Source organism: Macaca fascicularis, chromosome 8 (genome assembly GCF_037993035.2).
Source record: "Macaca fascicularis isolate 582-1 chromosome 8, T2T-MFA8v1.1".
Classification (NCBI taxonomy): domain Eukaryota; kingdom Metazoa; phylum Chordata; class Mammalia; order Primates; family Cercopithecidae; genus Macaca; species Macaca fascicularis.
The window spans coordinates 23214264-23235439 of NC_088382.1; the positions used below are offsets into that span (position 1 = coordinate 23214264).

Sequence of the window (21176 nt, forward strand, 5' to 3'; positions counted from 1 at the left end):
TGGATACAAGTCCCCCAAGTTTTTTGTAACTGTATAACTGTATAACAAGGATGGCCTTTACTCTAGTGTCCAATACCTTGTTCCTCATTTCTATCTGAGACCTTGTCAGAATGACCTTTACTATCCATATTTCTATCAACGTTCTGGTCACAACCTCTTAACCAATGTCTAAAAAGATTCAGTCTTTCTCTATAGCTCTCTTCTTCTTCTGAGCCCTCACCAGAATCACCCTTAATGCCTTAATCACAGCAATACAGGCTCTTTCTAGCCTGCTCCTCCAAATTATTCCAGCCTCTACCAATTTCCCAGTTCCAAAGCTGCTTCCAAATTTTCCAGTATTTGTTATAGCAGCAGCCCTGTTTCTCAGTACGCATTTTCTGTCTTAGTCCATTTTCTTCCTCTATAATATAACAGAATACCGCAGTGTGTGATTTATAAAGAAAAGAGATTTATTTGGCTCAGGGTTCTGGAGGCTGAGACATTCAAGGGCAAGCCTCCAGCATCTGTTTGGCCATCTGGGGAGTGCCTGGTTGCTGGATCACAACATGGCCAAAGGGGATCACATGTAGAGACAGCACCCACAAGAGAGAGGTGAAGGGTACTGAACTTCCCTTTTATTATAACAAACTCAATCCCATGATAATGGTCTTCACCCATTCATGAGGGTGCTCCCATGACCTCATCATCTCTCAAAGGTCCCACCCCTCAAGACTGTTGCATCGGGGATTCAGTTTCCAACATATAAATTTTGGGGGACACATTCAGACCACATCAGAGGTCAAAGAGGTTAAATAACTTATCCAAGGTCACAGTCAGGAAGTGGCGTGGTCAGGATTCAAACCTGCGTGGATCTGGGCTATTTCCTCCCCTTGGTGAAGCTACCTAGCATACCGTGGGCCACACAGCAAGCACTCAGAGGCAGACTACACATTACTTTCAAAAGCACGGACTCCTTTGTTCCTCCCAACACCCTCGAGGGGTGCTCTTCATGTACAGCAGCAATTTTCTAGGTGTGATCACTGACCAGCTACATCAGCATCACCTGGAAACTTACTAGGAATGAAAACTTGTTTTGACTGAATTGCTCACTGTCTTTTGACTGAATTGCTCACTGTCTCCCAGCAATCAGAGTTTTAACAAGCTCTCTAGGTGATTCTGATGTAGTTGTTGGATAATCTTTGATGTCAGACTTTACAGACCACGTAGCATTGAGGAAGCTATAAAAGATGGTGGTAACTGAGTGACTGGTAAATGAGTAATTGGTAACTGGCAACTGAGGCTGGTGCCTAGGCTGCTGGGGAGGAGCTAGTCTGTGTTGCAGCTGCTCACCAGTAACGAGAGCCAGACAGGCCAGAGCCTTAGGGCAGGGGATGCATTATCTGCACTGAACACCAACTAACTCAATTAATCGTCATGGTCAAAAGCACTTGCAACCCATAAAAATTCAATTTGTCACTAGGAGTACAGCTGGGAGTCTTGCTTAGAATTGTCCCCCCCAAAATTAGATTTAGTGCTTTTTATTGCATGCTGAACTATATCAGGTTCTTATCAGCTTCCCTTCTGGCCCCGTAAGCCTCTCCTCCTGACAGTGATGGAGCAATTTGCACGTAGCCTTCCCCATCCTCTTTCCTCAGGGTTCCTGGGAAGGGCTAGAGCCTCCTCCCCAAGCTCCTCTCTAAGTCTCTGCATGAACGAAGGAAGCTGGAACCCTCTCTCCTGGGCCCATTGCTTTTCCTAAGTGAGTGCTACATAAGCACCTTTATACAGGTGAAAAAAAAAAAAAAAAGATAACCAAACGATAGTCTTGAGGATGAGGAGCTGAAGGGAGAAAAATATGGATGGTAATGGTGCACACGAATATTGTACATGGAACAAAGCATTTTCACCTCATATGTCATTTATTCATCCTATTTCCCTTGAACTAGATAGTATTTTGATGCTCATTTTAGCAATGAGAAAAGTGATGCTCAGAGAGTTTAAAGTCTTTGCACAAATTTTCATAGAAAATCAAAGGAGCTGAAACCAAAACCTGAATCTTTGGACTGGAAATCATTAATCATTCTACTGCACAGCTAGGTATGTGACCTCTCCATAGCCCCTTTCATCCTCTCCCACCCTCCCCTTTCTCAGACTGCTTCTTTGAGGGACTGCACACCCGCTTGGGCTTGATTCATGGGTGTGGACATGGGAGGTCATTCTATAAAGGAAGCACATTGTCCCCGTGTAACACTGAGCAAAAGGACTCATGGCACCCACCTCCTCCTGCCAGGCCCTGAGCGGGGCTGAGGGCACTTACCCAGCTGCCACTTGGGGGAGCACATGGTCTGCATCATCCAGATGGGCAGTGTGGGCTCCAGGATGGCCACTCCCATGTTGGCAAAGCAGATGGACCCTGGGGAGACCGTTTTGTGAGCAGCCGTGGCTGCCTGAAGCCCAGACACTCCCCGCCCAATGGGAGGTCATTGCCAGCTTACCTGCAGCCACCAGGATGTAAGGGTCTTTGAGAAGCATAAAGAGTGGAGTCCCCTTGGCACTCTGAGAACATGGATGACAAAAAATGTCCATTTGTACAGTGCATACATCTCTCCTATTTTCACAGAATCTGAGAAGATGCAATTAGGGGCTTAGAGACCATCTACAGCAGCTCCTTTACTGCAGAGACCAGGAATCCCAGTGCAGGGAGAGAAAGTGACTTGTCTGATGCCACAGAGGAGCTGGAGGCAGGGCTCCTCCTGTGCCCAAGGTAGGCACTGTAGTAGTCACAGATAGAGAAGCAATATATTCCAGCTGTGATTCCTGCCTTCACATGACCATCAACAAGGTCAGAGTGAATTGGTAGCAAGGTCAGGGTTGGATATAGGTGTCTGGACTCCTGGTTTCCGGTAGATCTCCCTGGTACTAATGTTTGTCCTGGGAGAACCACAGGCAGAGCACCGAATCCCAAAAGCAAGCACAGAAGCCATAACTCAGAAAGCCTCTCAAGCTTTCTGAATTCATTCTGATCATTTTGAGCCACACTGGACTAAGGTAGAAGAAGCAGAGTTAAAATGCAGCCTAAACTCGCAGTACCCACTCTCATCACGACACACTCTCATCTAAACTTGGTCACCCCACCCTCCTTCCATGCATCCCAGCAGTCCCTCAACCATCGTTATTGCCTTTGCCTGAACTACACATCCTTTGCTTCTCCATAGTTCCAAGTTCTACCCACTCTTTAAAGTCAAGCTTAAATGGCTCCTTCTTTTCCAGAGTGCTCCCTGACTCAGCAGCTGGGGCTTCTCTCTCTTTCAAACATCCTGAACACTATGTCCTAATTCTTCATGGTGTTTACTACATTCTGTCTTGTAATCGATTTGATCATTTTGGTACGATAATCCTCTCTGCACACACACAATAGTGGATTGAGAAATTTAGAGATTCTAAAACTAAAAGGATCACTCTCTCACCCCATTATTATTCAAACTAAAGAAACTGATGTAAATCATTAAAATATATATTTAAAAGTCCAATAAACCCTTTGACCCAACAGTCCCACTTCTAGGAATTGACTCTAAAGATGAATGCTGACATTATAAAAATGCACACATGTAAATTACAGCACTATTTGTAACTACAAAATACTGAAAACTACCTAAACACAGGAGATGGAATAAAATATGGTGCACATACAATTGTGTACCATTGTGTACACATACACAATTGTGTGTGTGTGTGTGTGTGTGTGTGTATCACACAGGTGTAAAATAATGAGGAAAGATTCTATGAATTAGTAGAGTAATTTTCAGGACATATTATTGAGAAGAAAAGGAGAATGCAAAAAAGAATACACAGTGTGCTGCCTTTCACATAAGAGAAAAGAGAAAAATAAGAAAACACATAAGCTATTTATTTTGAGGAAAAAATACAAAGACACAGGAAAGACAAACCAGAAGGCATTAAGATTGGTTACCTACGCGTGGTAGGGGTGGGGGAGGGGAAGGGTTAGAAAGACTGGAAGGATTGACACTTTCTGACTACCTTTTTGAATAATTTTGACTTTTAGATGGTAATGTTTTATATATTCAAAAAATAAAACTATTTTAGTGTTTTGGGATGAATTGAGCCCCACCTTGGTCAAATTAGTATGTTGAAGTCCTAACCCCTAATATGACTGTGTTTGGAGACAGCATCTTTAGGGAGGTCATAAGAGTGGGAGCTCCAACCTGAAAAACTGTTGTCCTTATAAAAAGAGGAAGGGACATCAGGGCTCTCTTTGTCTGTGCACACACACTGAGTAAAGGTCATGTGAAGACACCTGAGAAGGTGGCTGTCTGCAAGCCAGGAAGAGAGGCCTCACCAGAAACCAACGCTCAATAGTACCTTGACCACGGACGTTCAGCCTCCAGAGTCATGAGAAAATAAATATGTGTTGTTTAAGTTACCCAATCTGTAGTATTTTGTTCTGGCAGCTTGAACAAGTTAATATAATTAGCCAGAATGGAGAAAAAAAAACTAAAACTAAATGCCAAAAAAAAAAAAACCACCCACAAATGGATGCAAATGAATTTCAAATGCATTATGCATTATATAATCACACTAAAGGTGGAAAAAAGAACCAATGCAAGTATGGTAATTTCTAGATGTAGTATTTGGCTATATTCACTAAGTCTAAGAGAGAAAGATCTGAAAAAATCTTGAATATTTCTTGGTAGGTTTGTTTTTTGTAATAGCGTGGGTAAGTATACAATTATACAAATAGGTAATTGTTTTTATCTATTTGTATAATAGGTATTTACCTATTTTTATAATAGGAGGAGACAAATTTCTTACTTTGAAAGAAGGAGAATACTTGTATGGAGTGGGGCAAGCAGGGAAAAATCCCGCGGAGTTGGGCTGGAAGGGGAGGTCTCAGTACGAACTCGTGTGTGTGTATTAGCTCTGTCATTAAGATGGCAGGGAAACAAAGTGACCCCAATGGCAAAGAGCACATCAAGTGCCCACAGTTTGGTTTCTTCTTTTTCTTTTTTTTCTTTTTTTTTTTTTTTGAGACAGAGTCTTGCTTTGTCACCCAGGCTGGAGTGCAGTGGCGTGATCTTGGCTCACTGCAAGCTCCTCCTCCCGGGTTCTCACCATTCTCCTGCCTCAGCCTCCCGAGTAGCAGGGACTACAGGCACCCGCCACCACGCCTGGCTCATTTTTAAAATATTTTTAGTAGAGATGGTGTTTCACTGTGTTAGCCAGGATGGTCTCGATCTCCCGACCTCATGATCTGCCTACCTCGGCCTCCCAAAGTGCTGGGATTACAGGCGTGAGCCACTGTGCCTGGCCCCATAGTTTGGTTTCTAAACACCATCCATACTAATAAGAACCTGGGCTCCTTGGCAAAATGATTTCAGGGCTGAGGCAGGGAAAGTACAGGATGAACATAGGACATATTTTTGTATCAAAAAGTAAAACATTACTCAAAAAACAATGAAGGTATGTTAAAATGACACAGCAACCAGTTAATGGGCTTTGACTTGTCAAATCTAAGACAATTTGAGCATCAAAACAATTAAGGACTGGAGGCCAGGAGTTCAAGGCCAGTCTGGGCAACACAGGGAGACTCCGTCTCTATAAAAAGTTAAAAATAACTTTTGAGTGTGGTAGCATGCCTATGTAGTCTCAGCTACTCAAGAGGCTGAGGCAAGAGGATCACTTGAACCCAAGAGTTGGAGGCTATAGTGAGCCATGATCTCACCTCTACACTCCAGCCTCAGTCACAGAAAGAGGCCCTGTCTCCAAAAAAAAATTAAATAAGTAAATAAATAAGGAGAGTGATGAGCTACAAAAATAAGACTCCATGATTCTACACTGATAATAATCAGATAAATTATTTTTTGAAGGTTTTTCTGAACATAATCACATGTATATAAAATTATCATATACCTATTTAGGTATTAATATTTATAAATATATATGTATAAAGGCAATAAGAAAGGAATGTCTATTCTTTTTAAGTTTTTTAGGGGTTTTTTTGAGACAGAGTCTTACTTTGTCACCCAGGCTGGAGTGCAGTGGCTTACTGCAACCTCCGCCTCCCAGGTTCAAGGGATTCTCCTGCCTTAGCCTCCTGAGTAGCTGGGATTACAGGTGCGCACCACCATGCCCAGCTAATTTTTTTTTTTTGTACTTTTAGTAGAGACAGAGTTTTGCCATGTTGGCCAGGCTGGTCTCAAACTCCTGGTCTCAAGTGATCCGCCTGCCTTGGAGGAATGGCTAGTCCTTACAGCAAAGTGCCAACCGATGATTTGGACGAATTGGTAAACTAGAAAAACCAGTATTTTGTAAACATTATAGTAAAGGCTGGGTCAGTCAAGAATCATCAATGTATAAAAATATAGGCAGAAAGGAAATTTAAGGAGGAGTAGGAGATTTATATGACTTAACAATGTCTCCCACAAGTTATTTATTAGTTACAAGGTGAAGAAGTAATAACTACACAAGACACCCAGACGACACCTTGACCCAGTGATCAAAATGGACATCATCACTGAGAAGTGATGGGCATTAAGTACCTCCAGACATGACCCTCAGAAGGCCACGGTATCATGAAGAAACATCAGACAAACCAAATTTAGGAATGCTCTATACATAATTGTAGTCTTCACAAATGTCAGTGTCATGAAAGATAAAGGCTGAGAACTTTTCCAGATTAAAAGAGGCTAGAGAGGTGTGATGCACAAATGTCTTATGCAGTCCTGGACTGGACCGTGAACTAGAGAAAAAAAAACTTCCATGGAAGACATTATCGGGATAATTGACACAATCAGAGTAGGCATTGCAAATCAGACTAAAGTGTTATATCAATGTTAAATTTCCTGAATTTGATAGCTCTATTGTCATTACGTAAGGAAATAATCCTGTTCTTAGGGAAAATGCTCTAAAGTATCCAGGGGTAACGGAATGATACAATCAATCTACTGTCAACTGGTTCAAAAAATTAGTAATAATAATAATGTATATTTGTTAGAAAGAGAGAGAATGGGCCAGGTGCAGTGGCTCATGCCTATAATCTCAGCCCTTTGGGAGGCCGAGGCGGGTGGATCACTTGAGGTCAGGAATTCAAGACCAGCCTAGCCAACATGGTGAAACCCTGCCTCTATTAAAAATACAAAAATTAGCTGGGCGTGGTGGTGCGTGCTTGTAATCTCAGCTACTTGGGAGGCTGAGGCAGGAGAATCACTTGAACCCAGGAGGAGGAGGTTGCAGTGGGCCCAGATTGTGCCACTGTACTACAGCCTGGGTGACACAGCAAGACTCTGTCTCAGAAAAGTAGATATTTGTGGGTGCCTCACTTTCCTGGAATCTCAAGCTGGATTTACTTGCTGAATAATTCACCATGGCTGCACAGCTAATAATAAACAATGGCTGAATCACCTGGATGAGTGTCCCTATGCCTTGGCCAGGGCTGGAGGGGTGCCGGGCCCAAGCATATTCCAGGCCTGGGAGCCTGTACAGAGGGTATTTGGTGCTCCTTGCCCTGAGAAGTCCTGGATGGGTGGCGGTTATGACCTCCCTCCCACGGACCCAGACACCCTACTCCTAAAGCCAGTTTGTAAAGAGCAGCAGCATCTCAGCAGACTGCGGGAGGCTCCTAGTCGCTCTGGGGGAATTGGCACTCTAAAAGTATTGATTATGTCATAGTTTCTAATTCTTTCAGATGTTTCTCTGTTTACCCTCGATTTCATTATCTGTAGACTGAGGCTAAAAGTTGTACTTATTTCATGGAATGTATAAGATGCAGCATAGATGGCGCACTGAGCAGAGCTGCTGGTGCATGAAAAGCCCTGAAGAATGATGAGGTGCCTCACGACTTCTGGAGTACCTTGACGAATTGTGGAATGCAAAGTCAAGGCCTTTAGATCAAACTTTTTTACACTTGATGCACTTTCTTACTTTTTTTCCTTCGTGGTGGGATATGGATGTTCCAGAGCCATTTTTGGCTTAGAGTCAAACAAGTACCAACTCTGATACTTATTAACTGTGACAGAATGACAGTTAGGGATGTTCACAGAGGATATCTTTTACTGGAGAAGAGGCTGTCTAGGTGGCCCCCACAGCCTTCATCTCTGAGATGATGTTACAGCTCCAGATACTCAGTCCCCAATGTCATTATCTCCTAGCTATAATTATATGTGTGTGTGTGTGTGTATATATATATGGAAATCTCCAGATATACATGAATATATATGTATACATACTCCATATATGTGTGGAGTATATATACACTCCATATATATGTGGAGTGTGTATACATATAAATATACTCCATATCTATATTCATATATATCTGAAGATCTCCATATATATCTCCATATATAATATATATAACATATATAATATACACATATATATTATATATTATATGTATATGTTATAAAAGGCTTGTGAAGAATCAAAGAAGCCATACAGAATATATATATAAGCCATACAGAATATATATATTATATATTCTATATGGCTTCTTTGATTCTTCACAAGGCTTTTCAACCATCTTTGTCCAACATCAAGCCAAATACCTCACTATCCCCCACACTACGCAAAATGTAGCCCTATCCTAGAATCCAAACACAGTTCTCACTTTCCCTGACTCTATTCCTCTTTACTTTTCTTTTTTTTTTTTTTTTTTTTTTTTTTTGAGACGGAGTCTCGCTCTGTCGCCCAGGCTGGAGTGCAGTGGCCGGATCTCAGCTCACTGCAAGCTCCGCCTCCTGGGTTCACGCCATTCTCCGGCCTCAGCCTCCCAAGTAGCTGGGACTACAGGCGCTGCCACCTCGCCCAGCTATTTTTTGTATTTCTTATTAGAGACGGGGTTTCACCATGTTAGCCAGGATGGTCTCGATCTCCTGACCTCGTGATCCGCCCATCTCGGCCTCCCAAAGTGCTGGGATTACAGGCTTGAGCCACCGCGCCCGGCCTCCTCTTTACTTTTCTTCTGATGACTTGACAGGCATGCCTGGGTTTCTGCATTCAGCCATCCTGTATATCTGTTAGCAACGGAGCTTTGTGTCTGCTTACCTCAGGAGAGACTTTGGAAGGCTGTAGGATGCAAAGCTGGAGTGCTAAGAAAGAAAGAAGGCGAGACAGTTCAGCGTGTCTACTGAATAGCTGGGGGTTCCAATAGCAGCGGTAGTGCTACCACCCACCCTATTATGTACAAATTTAACTCCCTGAGTTTCTTCTGTCTTTTCTACAATGGGGCTGTCCTTGATTCATCAAAACATGTCCAAACCACCCATTCTTAGTCAAGACAGACACCACAACATAACACATTCCCAACCTGACCTGGGCTGTGTCCTGCTGGAGGCTCTGATGGTGACTTACCTCCATCCAGTAGTGCCAGGAAGGCCAGGATGAGGAAAGGTGCAGACTTCCCAACAAACTCATACATTACACTTCCGAAGGGAGCTCCCACTGGAGAGGCAAAGCACACACAGATTCCAGAGGTGAGGGTGAGTCCTATCCAGTGAGAACTGTCCACATTTACCCCGTGAGCATTTGCAGAAGGGCTGCTAGGGGCTAAGCTCCACCAGAGGCTCTGGGAATTCAGAGATGGAGACATGATCCCTGTCCCCAACAAGCCCACTTTCTAGTGGAGGAAATGTATGTGTGTGGGGGTGTGTGGGGGTGTGTGTGTGCAGGGAGGGACCCAAATAATTAAAGCATGGTGAAAGTTTGACAGAAAATGTTGCATACAATGAACGCACAATTGATGTCTCAGGAAGTCCAGGCAGCCACTAGGGCTTTGCCAAGTGCAGAGTATCTGGAGGGGAAGAAGCTTGTGTGAAGAACACAGAGGTGTCAGAAAAGAGTGTGTAGTTAGAGAAAGAAAGGAGAAAGTGGGTGTTAGCAGAGTATGAATATTTGAGAGGAGAAAAGTAGAGCCTTGCATATGCAGGAACCTTGTATACACAGATGAGTCATCTACTTGGCTTTGCAGCCTATGGAGAGACATCAGGGGAGAAACACCACCTACTCTGGGCTCAGGAAGATTCTTCAGGTGGCATCGTGGTGGAAGGAGGGAGTACACAAGAAGGGGGCTGCTGCCAAATTCTAACCCAGAAGTGACAAGGAGCCAGGAGTGGCTGTTGAGGATCTAACAAGCTTGTTCATTTGGGAGTTCACTTGGGACATGATAAAGGACTTCAAGATGCACAGGTTTTAGATTGGGCATTTGGTTTGACAGATACTAACAAATAACAGGGATTCTGTTTCCTGTGCTTCCCATGGGGCTAGAGGGTGGGGCGTAGGCCAGGGAAGAGATTTCAGGTGTTTTCTTTTCGATGTGCTTGTGAGCTCCGAGAAGGCAGGAACTATGCCTGGGGCTTCCCACCCTACAGTACTGGCACTGTGCTTGACATGTAATAAGTGAAATTATGTCAGTTGTCAGTAAAGTAGTATGAAGGATGAGCCTCAAAGAAAGGGTAATTTTATCATTTGGAGCTTGGGTTTCCAAGGCCAGAAAATTGGAGTCTGTATCCTGGCTCCGGCGTTTCCTGGCTGTGTGATCTTGGATGGCTATTTTGCCATTCTTATTTTCATCTCTATAATGGGGAAAATCAATCCTCCTTTCATTCCTGGTGGTGAGGAATAAAAGAGATTATGCTTGTAACAGATTTAGCAGAGCATCTGGCAACAGCCATGCTCTGGTGGTGTGTGCATGGGAACTGAGACGAGGCAGTGGCCTGTAATGCGGGGAGGCTCACTTCCTCCAACAGGCTGGGCTTCCAGACCTTTCCCTGACCCTTATGTGTTTCCCAGCTTCTTAAGGAGAAGGAACTTTTACATTTTCTCAGTGATATTTCTGAAGGAGTTGAAATAGGATGAGGCCAACGAGGGAAGGAAAATACTCATCTTCCACACCTCGGGAACACCTGCTTCCTGGAATCCCACCCTCCCGAACCCAGAGCTCCAGCTGGTGCCACTTACCCAGCAGCCCCAGGGCCAGGCCCCCCAGAGCAATTCCCATGGCTCGTCCTCTCTCATGGTCATCGGTGTAGACACTGGCCAGCATCCCAAGACCTGTGCAGAGAGTGACAGATGCAACTGGCCCCCAGGGGCTTCTATCCACCTCTCAGAGCCCTTGGTCCCACCCTGTTATCTCTTCAGTGACAATCTTAGCTAGAGTTTCAGTTTGAGGGGTTTTATAAAACTTAACCCATAGTATTTTTCAAGTACTGCCCTCCCTAGTCCCCCAAACCCCCACATTGTCCACTCCTGTTCAGAATATTGTTGAAAGTACAAGGCCTCTGGGAAGGATAACACAGAAAATCCATTGTCTGATTATACCATATTTCATAACATTTTCTTGTTTCTGAGCATGTTTCCCTAAACGAGGGGTTACAGAGCAGGTCAGGGAAAGGAAAACCTAGGCACACAGAGACCATTCTATTTAACAGGGATGCCCAGGGAAGAACAGAAAAGCACTGGGGACCTGGAAGAGAGTGTGGGCTAGTGCTGTACGGCAGCTGGACTCTCAGGCTTTCATAGTCATGGGTAAAATGGCATAAAATACCAACTTCATAGGATTGCATTAGATATTGTATTCACCAGTACTGTGAAAACTGTACTGGTATTACCGATAGTATTAACATGATTATTCCTATAAAGTACTAAGAGGGGGACAGACAAAGGACCATTGAGTGGCACTAAATAAAAGCCTGCCCTTCTTCATGGTTTTACTGGAGGCTTGTTCTGACCTGAGCTAGCTGCACCTGAATATTAACAGAGGAAGTTAGGTCAGGCTCAGGGATCTATGGACCCTGTCAGAAATTCTATAATTCCTTTATTTTTATTTTTATTTTTATTTTTGAGTAAGGGTCTAGCTCTGTCACCCAGGCTGAAGTGCAAAGGCACAATCACGGCTCACCACAGCCTTGACCACCCAGGCTCAAGCCATCCTCCCACTTTAGCCTCCCAAGTAGCTGGGACCACAGGTGCATTCCACCATGCCTGGCTAACTTATTCTCTTTTTTTAATAGAGATAGGGCTCTTACTATGTTGCCCAGGTTGCCCAGGTTGGTCTCAAACTCCTAGAATCAAGCTATCCTCCTGCCTTGGCCTCCCAAAGTGCAGGGGTTACAGGTGTGAGCCACTGTGCCCAGCCCAATTCCCTTATTTCTGAATCACAATTTCTACCTATCCAGATGATATTTTCCTTAATTTCTCCATATAAATATAGGATCTGAGGTAGTAAGAGATGTGTGTGTGTGTGTGTGTGTGCATGCGTGCATGTGTGTGTGCATGATGACGTTGCCAGGGTTACCTGCAACAGATGAAAATGAAGATCCAATGCCTTGAAGGGTTCGGGCCACAAAGAGTAGAGTATAGGTCCCAGAGAAAGCAAACACTGGGCAAAGAGAATAGCAAGATAACTGCATTAGCAAATTGCCTTTGCTTCCCTGGCTGCCGGAGAACATGCCCATGATACTGCAGATATGAGTCATGACGCATATGTTTTTAATAAAGCATGATGACTGTTCCCTGTTTTTTGAGTTGTCTTTTCAATCTCCTACTCCTCCATCAGAACCACTTTTTAAATGCAAGAAAACTGAGAAACCACAGAAGTATAAACCAAGTCACCACACAGCAGATGGAAGGCTGAGTCTCTACATCTCTTGCCAAGAACCCAACATTCTGTCCACTGAAATGAGGGATGTCCATGAAGCTCAGTGTCCTGGGCTGGAAACTGGTTCTTAGACCATACTCCTGGATTCTCCATGTGCGACACCCAGATCCGGTCTTTACCATTGCTGGGTCCTACAGGGTCATCTGGAGTACAGTGACAGTAACGGGGTGCTTCGAGGATTATGGGAATTGGGTAGAAAATGATATATTGTGATACAATCAGATCCTTCTTTATATCTTATATTGAATGATCTTTTAACCAGACAAAATCAGCATTTATTGAATTATACTGAATACGCAGCTCTCCTAGACTCTGTAGCAAATGCAAAATAAAAATAGCATCTAGGCCGGGCGCGGTGGCTCAAGCCTGTAATCCCAGCACTTTGGGAGGCCGAGACGGGCGGATCACGAGGTCAGGAGATCGAGACCATCCTGGCTAACACAGTGAAACCCCGTCTCTACTAAGAATACAAAAACTTAGCCGGGCGAGGTGGCAGGCGCCTGTAGTCCCAGCTACTCGGGAGGCTGAGGCAGGAGAATGGTGTGAACCCGGGAGGCGGAGCTTGCAGTGAGCTGAGATCCGGCCACTGCACTCCAGCCTGGGCGACAGAGCGAGACTCCGTCTCAAAAAAAAAAAAAAAATAGCATCTAGTTATTGCCCTTGCAGAGGGTCAGTCTGTTGAGGATGAACACCCATGAAACTGAGAACCAACAGGAATATGTTACCAAAACTAAATCAGAGGGTGCTGCTGGTCAGGGTAGTTAAGTCCAGACATGTCTCACCTCCAATTCCAGAATAATGTCTCCTAGAGTAAGAATAATCTCCTCAAAGTGTCTGAATCAGAAAAATTGTAATCCCTTTGCCCATTCATTACAGATGTCTTTGGTTGTGTTTTTAATCTTCTCCCATTACTTCCCGACAGACATGATCACACTGAACTTCTCCTTGTGTCCCAAAGATGTACATTCTTGGTCTCTCCTTTCCTGGCCACCAGCATCTTTTCTCGGGCTTTGTTATCTCCAATCTTTTCTGTCTACTCTTCCAATGTCCTTTGAGAACAGAGTGGCCCACTCATCTTGGTCTGCCCAGAACTTCCTTGTTTTTAAAACTGAAACTCAAAATACCGCCACAAAAACAGAAAGTTTGACATCCTGGGAAGCCCCTCGCTATAGTGTGGATATGGGTTGTTTGTCCTCACCAAATCTCATGCTGAAATTTGATCCCCAGTGTTGGAGATGGGGCCCAGTGGAAGGTGTTTGGGTCATGGGGGCAGATCCCTCATGAATAGTTTAATGTCCTTCATTGGGTGGTGAGTGAGTTCTCACTCTACAGTTCTCTCAAGAGCTTGTGGTTTAAAAAAGGCAGGCACCTCCCTCTCCTCTCTTTTGCTTCCTCTCTCATCTCTGCACAGCCAGCTCCCCTTCACCTTCCACCATGAGTGGAAGCTTCCCGAGGCCCACACCAGAAGCAGATGCTGGCGCCATGCTTCTTGTAGAGCCTGCAGAACCATGAGCCCACAGACCTCTTTCTAATATAAATGACCCCAGCCTCAGGTATTCCTTTACAGCAATGCTAAATGGACTAAGACACCCCTCAATTCCAGGCAAACCAGGACAGTCGGTCATTCTATTTAGGAAAACCAAAGCAGTTTTTTTCTTCACTTTGGACCCTTTACATGGGCCACCATTTCACTCTTGATTACATTAGGCATGGCGGATGGAGAGGTTAAGGGTAGTAATGGGCATCAACATTCTCTTTTAAGTATTTTTTTGAAACATTGGACAATGCTACAAGGATACCCTAAACATCAAAAGTATTTTCTTTTGGTTAGAATTAGGCCAACTCCATGTAGTCACACAGCTATCCTATGGAAATAATAATTATTTAACATATACAGTTTGGTATAAGTTAAATAATGATTATTTAACATATATAGTTTACTTTAAAAGTAAAGCTTTTAAAACATGAGTTCTTGGCAGAGAATCAGGCAAAGATATCCTGCTAAAACGTCCCAGATCCACTAGCACACCGCATTGTCTTACTTCTCAGTGTGTGTCTCATGTCTCCCCAGGCAACCATCATACACTTCTGATACCTGGAATCATGTCTTTTCATTCTTTATGTGACTATGGCCCTCTGGGCATTATACATGCACTGCATGAAATTGTATGGAATAAATCTTAAGCCTCATTTCATGAAATAGGGCATCTTATTTTTAAATTTGCTGCCTAGCATAGGCTGAGCTTCTAGAAGTTCCATGAACAGTGCTAACTTGAATTTCTGCATTTTCTTCAAGTCCGCTAAAATTTCACCAACAAGATGCAGTTCTCAGAGAGAACCTCACACCTCAAGTTCTTGCACTTTGCAGCCTTCCAGCCCAGAATGCAACAAATTCTTGTTAAAATTGGGTTGATAGGAATCAAGTCCTGTGCTGGGAAAGAAGAGAAGCTGAGGAAGAGGAAGAGAGAAAGTAGATAAGAAACGGAAAGGTAATAAGAAAAACTCGAGGGAGAAGGAGGTATGTTGTTGGAGAGCAGAGGATCAGCAGGGCCATCGGGAACCAAGGCTGGATCCACAGGCTGCCTTAACCTGCAAACGCTAACCCCTTTTCATTCCTTCTTCCTTTACCTCTCAGCATCAATTTCCAGACTTGCTTTTCTCATGTACTGTGTTTATTCCATCTCCATTTTATTAGAAACATTTAGCTGATCCTGGATAGACAATTTGTCTTTCTCTTTCTTATTTCTTTAGAAAATTTACTTTTCTAAGCTTAACCTTTAAAGTCCTTAACTGAAAAGGAGTAGGCTTTTTGGAATTTTCCAGATGTTATTGTCCAATTTCCATTTTTTTTGTTAGTTGCCCTTTACCATGGCATATCGAAATAATATCATTGCTTCTTGTAGATGGAAAGTTTGTATTAAACTTGCTCAAGAGATTACTGATACATATATAACACAAACACACACACACACACACACACACACACCCCATAGCATACACATTCAAACAGCTTTCATTACGTCCGGCTGAAGGGAATAAAATATCTGTTCTTGTATAGCAGAGTAGACCAATTCCAACTAGACTGAATTGTCACTACTGTTATAGTCCGCATACCAAAAAGAGCAGAGCATTTAAATCAGTATCCCACTCTGCTTAGTCAGATGCCTAATTACTTTCTAGGCTACCCTGCTATCTACATCACATTCACTTGATAAAATCAAAGGTAATCAGTGAAGGGAAGAAAAGAGGAAGCAAATTACTTACTAACTGTGGAGAGAAACATGATAACAAAGCCAGCAAACATGGGGATATGATATCCAATCCTAAAAGGGAATTGAAAAAAAAAGATACAATTCCAACAGGCACTCATATACTTGGACTACATTTTTAAATGTAAGTGGGAGCAGAAATGCAGCTATTTGGGAGTATGGTAAAACATGCCTCTGAATGTAGCGTGGAGATGAAATAGTGGATGAGTACGAGCAAATAAACAAACATGCAAATATGACCATATGTTAGGGCCAAAATTCTCATTTCCAGAAAGGATAGCCTAGGTAGAGTATATAGGTAGAGTGTATATCTCTTGAAAATATCAGAATAATCCTAAATACAACTCCTAGGAAGCCAGTGCTCTAGATTACAACAGGACTGTCCCGTTCATACCCTTTTCCCATTCAAGCCACGCTCCAGGTCACTGATATAACATCACAGCACACTGCTGTTCATGGTTCTCTTCTCGGTACTCAATACTCAATATATCGCTAAGAAAATCTGATCCCATGACGTTTCATCAGTAACAAGTTATTCTTTGCATAACGAGCTTTCCAAATAGCTGACTCCCCTGGGGAACCAGACAAGTGAGTATTTCTTCTTTTTCCCTTCCAACCCCCTTTGTATACTTTTCTAGTCCTCCTACTCCTGTGTACCGTGCAGGGCCCTACACCCAGTGAGATACCTGTTGGTGAGAGGGCCCACGAAAGGGTTGACCAGAAGTTGCATCACAGCCTTTGAAGCAAACAGAATCCCAACCCGGGTATTCTCTTCCTCCAAGAATTCTGTGCCTTGCAAGCAGTTGTTTTTAGGAGCTGAGATGGCTTCAGTGGCTGGAGGTGGGATGGTGCTGGCGGTGTCATTCATCCATGCTATGCCACTGGGCACGCTTTCTTCAACAGCCATGGTGTTGTTGTCGAAGAAGGAGAAGATGGTGGAAAAGGGAGGAGAGGCGAGGGCATGTGAGGAACTTCCGGCAGGGCCGAGGTGCAGAGAAGAGTTGACTTCTTCGAACTCCATGTCATATAGGAAGGTGGGCACAATTGGTACTGAAAGTCAGAGGACAGGTTATGGGGGCTAAGGACAGATGTCATCTTACCACTGAAAGCCAAGGGGCTAAGGACAGATGTCAATTCTACTGAAAGTCAAGGAAGACAGGTGATGGAAACTAACGGCAAATGTCATCTTGCCACTACTAGGTTCAGGGGCACTATGATGAGGTTCAGCCTTATGCCCAAGGCTGGTGTCTGGAGTGGCATGGTTTAAAACCTACTAAAAGACTGTGCCTACCCAAGTTATCCTGTTAGCTAAAGTAGCTAAATTCTGACCTTATATAATTAGTTCTCATTCTTCATGGTTTCCACATTGGCTAACTCTCCTACTCACTTAGATTGACATGGAACCCTCCAAACCAACACACACTGAGCTACCACAACATTTCGCAGACATGTCCAGCTCTTACACAGACCTGGCCAGAGGAGGGGATGGTAGGAGGCAGGGCAGGCTGGTCAGAGGAGCCTCAGCTCTGGGACCCCTGGACAGGGCTTGAATCCCAACTCTGGCACCTGTTAGTGGAGAGGCCTTGAGCAAGTCACTTAACACTTCTGAACTTCTTTTTCTCTTTTACAAAGAAAATAGGATTTACCGTGATGTTTAAGATTTAAGATTATAATTGTGTGTGTGTGTGTGTGTGTGTGTGTGTGTGTGTGTGTGTGTGTGTGTGTGTTTCCCCTGGGAGCAATGATTCAGTATTCACTAATTCAGTGTTTGCAGTGACTTTACAGAGCATAACTATAACTACAGAACTATGAATAATGAGAAGTGATTGTATTAGATTAACAACTTGTCTCAGAAAGATCCTTATTTAAAAACATATATTTTGGCCGGGCGCGGTGGCTCACGCCTGTAATCCCAGCACTTTAGGAGGCCAAGGAGGGCGGATCACGAGGTCAGGAGATCGAGACCATCCTGGCTAACACGGTGAAACCCCGTCTCTACTAAAAATACAAAACAAAAAATGAACTGGGCGTGGTGGCGGGCGCCGGTAGTCCAGCTACTCGGGAGGCTGAGCCAGGAGAATGGCGTGAAACCAGGAGGTGGAGCTTGCAGAGAGCCAAGATCGCACCATTGCACTCCAGCCTGGGTGACAGAGCGAGACACCATCTCAAAAAAAAAAAAAAAAAAAAACCAACCAAATATTTTACTCGAGAGGAGAAACCTTTTAGTACCCATTTATATATGGGTATAACTTAATGTAATGATTAGGAGAGTAACAACTAAAAAAAAGCAGGATTCCAAAGGAAAGAAGCACATGGAAGGTAAGGTCTTGATAAGAAATCGGATATCCAAATAAAATATGCTATTTTTATAGAGCAGAGGCCTGAAGGGCACCGCTGTGAGAAGATGCTCACTGCCCCAGAGGCACTTGGAGTCATTAGCATCTTGGGGAGACAGTCTGGGGAGGAAGAAAAGCACAGCCAGTTCTGGCTCCAGGCCATCCTCTTCTCCAGTCAGACCCCCTCTGGACCTCCTTCTTTTTGAACCTCCTGAGTCTTTTAGCTATGTTTGACAAGTTTCAGACTCCATTTTCTGTAGGTTTTTTTTTTTCCTCATACCCAACAACCTCTGTGTGTTTTTGAGCATAAAAAGGAAAATTCTCAGATGGATTCGCTGTTGAACTCAAGCAGGGTGTATGCTGCCTGCTGGGGCCCAAAGCAAATTAACCCTCAGCACAAAGACCCCCAAACGTACCCACCACAGTAAGCAGCATGTTGTCCAGGAGCAGAGCGACGAATACCACCACCAGTACCAGCTGCCGGGACGCTCTCCCTTCCTTCAGCAACCGCTGGGGAGCGACCAGAACAGTCCGGAGCATGGCGAGGGCCAGGGCTGGGGCAGTCTTCCCCTGCAGGCTCTTAGGGAAGGTCCTGTGACAGCTACAGGTCTCCTGCAGCCTTTACAGAAGAGGGGAGGGAGTCTGCCCAGGTGAATGAAACTCACTATTGAAACGAAAAGTGCAAAAGGTTGCAAGTAGTAGGATGATATTTGGAAACATCTCCGTGTCTGTATCACTGTTCACTTCTCATACAACTCAATAACTCACCGGGTTCCCAGAATGCCTTCCAAGTAAGCATAGCTTACTAAATTGCTTACTAAATTCAAGGGAAATTAATGCCTAGATATAAATCCAGATAAAAATAGATGCTCTACAGATCACTTAACCCTGTGTTTTTCAAACATCCAACACTTATTTGCCTATCACACTGATGGTTTATGTCATATCTGAGGACTACCTGTACTATCATTTACTTCATCTTTTCCTCTAAATCCACTCTTTTAAAATACTGAGATACTGCCAGGTATGGTGGCATGTGCCTGAAGTCTCTGTTACTTGGGAGGCTGAGGTAGGAGGATATCTTGAGCCCAGGAGTTTGAGTCCAGCCTGGACAACATAGCAAGACCCCTATCTCTCAAAAAAATTTTAAAACCAACATAGATATTGATATCATATTTCAAAAAGTAATTTTATGTGGCATGCCAAAAAAAAAAAAGTATGGTCTATGTTCTAGGTGCTACCCTAAAATATTTCACGCGGCACAGTGTCACTTGGGCTGCCCCCTGAGAAACACTGGAAGGTTGGTGTAGACCAACCTTCATCTCATAGACAAGAAACCTGAGCCTCTGGAGGTTAGGAGACTTGTTTGGGGTTGCACAATTAGTGTCAAACTGGGATGAAACCCCAGGCTTTTCAACTCGCAGGCTTATCCTCTCCCATTTTCCCTTGCTCTGTGGTTCTAGAAGCACTCTCATGCTTTTGTTTGAGCAGAAACCCCTGCTCAGAAAGATGCCTTCATCTGTGAAAGTAAAATACTGACTTTCCTGATTAGTTTATTATTTAGGATTTCATACAATTAGTCAGCATTAAGTCACAGTACCTTGTCAAACTTCAAGTAAAAAGAATTTCTGGGAAGAATTTCGTTTTCTTTGATGTGGCTTCTGTTGTGGTATCAACAATACCAGTCATTGAAATTTTAAAATAGATTACCATCATGAAATCTATCGGGCCCTAAAAGTTGTATACTCTTTGACTTAGTAACTCTAAGGAAGCCATCCTAAAAAAAAGATCAGAGAGATCGGAGATGTAGCCAAAGACTTATACTCAAAATGACCCATTGCAGAATGATTTTTATTACTGAAGAAAAGTCAAATATGTTAGTGATGGATTATTAAGCAGCTCTTAAAAATTATATTTTCAAATAATTTTAGTGACGTAGAAAATACTATTACTATAATGTTAGGTAAAAAAGGGAAATTAAACAGTATTTTCAGCTTGATCTCTAATGTCTAAAAATAAATATATGGGCACGTTTTTGAGAGAGTGGAAGGATACTCAAATGCCAGTTATTTATAATCAACGACTTCAGTCATCTTCTGTGTATTTCTAAATATTCAATAATGAGCTACTTTCATAATTAAGGACGTAAATAATTTTAAATGATTATCACTGGAGTTCAATAGTCAGCCTCAGATGTTGGGAGTATCCCAAGCACTGAGCTACTCTGTTCTAAGCCCAGGGCTGGAAGAACCCTCTCACTACTACAGATTAATGTGACCAAGGTTCTAAGTGAACCAAACTCTCAGTTAAGTTTTAACCAGTAAATGCATGCAATTACTTAAGATCCTTCATTTCTCTGTATAAATGAGATATTTCTGAATACAAATTGACTTACCATACGTATGGATAAGAATAAAAGACAAGCCAGAGAAAACTAAAAGACATAGCGAATGAAGGAGTACTAAAAAGAGAGAGAAACACACACACCAAAATCCCAAAACAAAAACAAACAAAACCAGGAATTTGCCAACAAGTCAATAGTAAACTTTACTTAACAGTCAAAATCCTCTGAGAGAGACATGAATCACAAGGAAAGATTAAATTTGTCTGGAGAGAGAAAAATCTTACCTTGGAGCCCATCTTGGTGTGAGGCGCTCAGTGAGGTATTGGCAGCTGTTAGCAAGACAGCAGGGACACTGTTCTCTGAACGTGGATGTGCTGATGGATTTATTGCCTCCTGTTATCTGAGGATGCTGTGTATGTGTGCGTGTGTGTGCCCTTTGTCCACAAAGATTTAATTGCAACCTCCAACAGGGTTCATTCAGACCCTTAGCTCCCTGCGTCAAAGGCAGGAAGGCAGGGCTGGAGAGGATAAAGAGAGGGGAGATATTATCCTAAGCAAAGAGGCACTGGACTGCACTG

At 43.4% G+C, this 21176-nt stretch overlaps 1 protein-coding gene across 1 annotated transcript in view; it reads right to left on the minus strand.

Moving 5' to 3' along the window:
- The window catches only part of SLC18A1 (solute carrier family 18 member A1), a 35629-nt gene extending 14673 nt beyond the window's left edge, over positions 1-20956 (minus strand). Inside the window, exons 1-10 of the mRNA XM_005562726.5 lie at positions 20883-20956; positions 18671-18918; positions 16605-16968; positions 15914-15972; positions 12287-12370; positions 10951-11043; positions 9346-9435; positions 9040-9083; positions 2475-2535; positions 2297-2392 (exon numbers count right to left, since the gene is read on the minus strand). Of these exons, the coding sequence (XP_005562783.3) occupies positions 2297-2392; positions 2475-2535; positions 9040-9083; positions 9346-9435; positions 10951-11043; positions 12287-12370; positions 15914-15972; positions 16605-16968; positions 18671-18794 (1015 nt within the window). The 5' untranslated portion in view covers positions 18795-18918; positions 20883-20956. The remainder of the gene's footprint in view (positions 1-2296; positions 2393-2474; positions 2536-9039; positions 9084-9345; positions 9436-10950; positions 11044-12286; positions 12371-15913; positions 15973-16604; positions 16969-18670; positions 18919-20882) is intronic.
- Between the last annotated feature and the right edge of the window lie 220 nt (positions 20957-21176).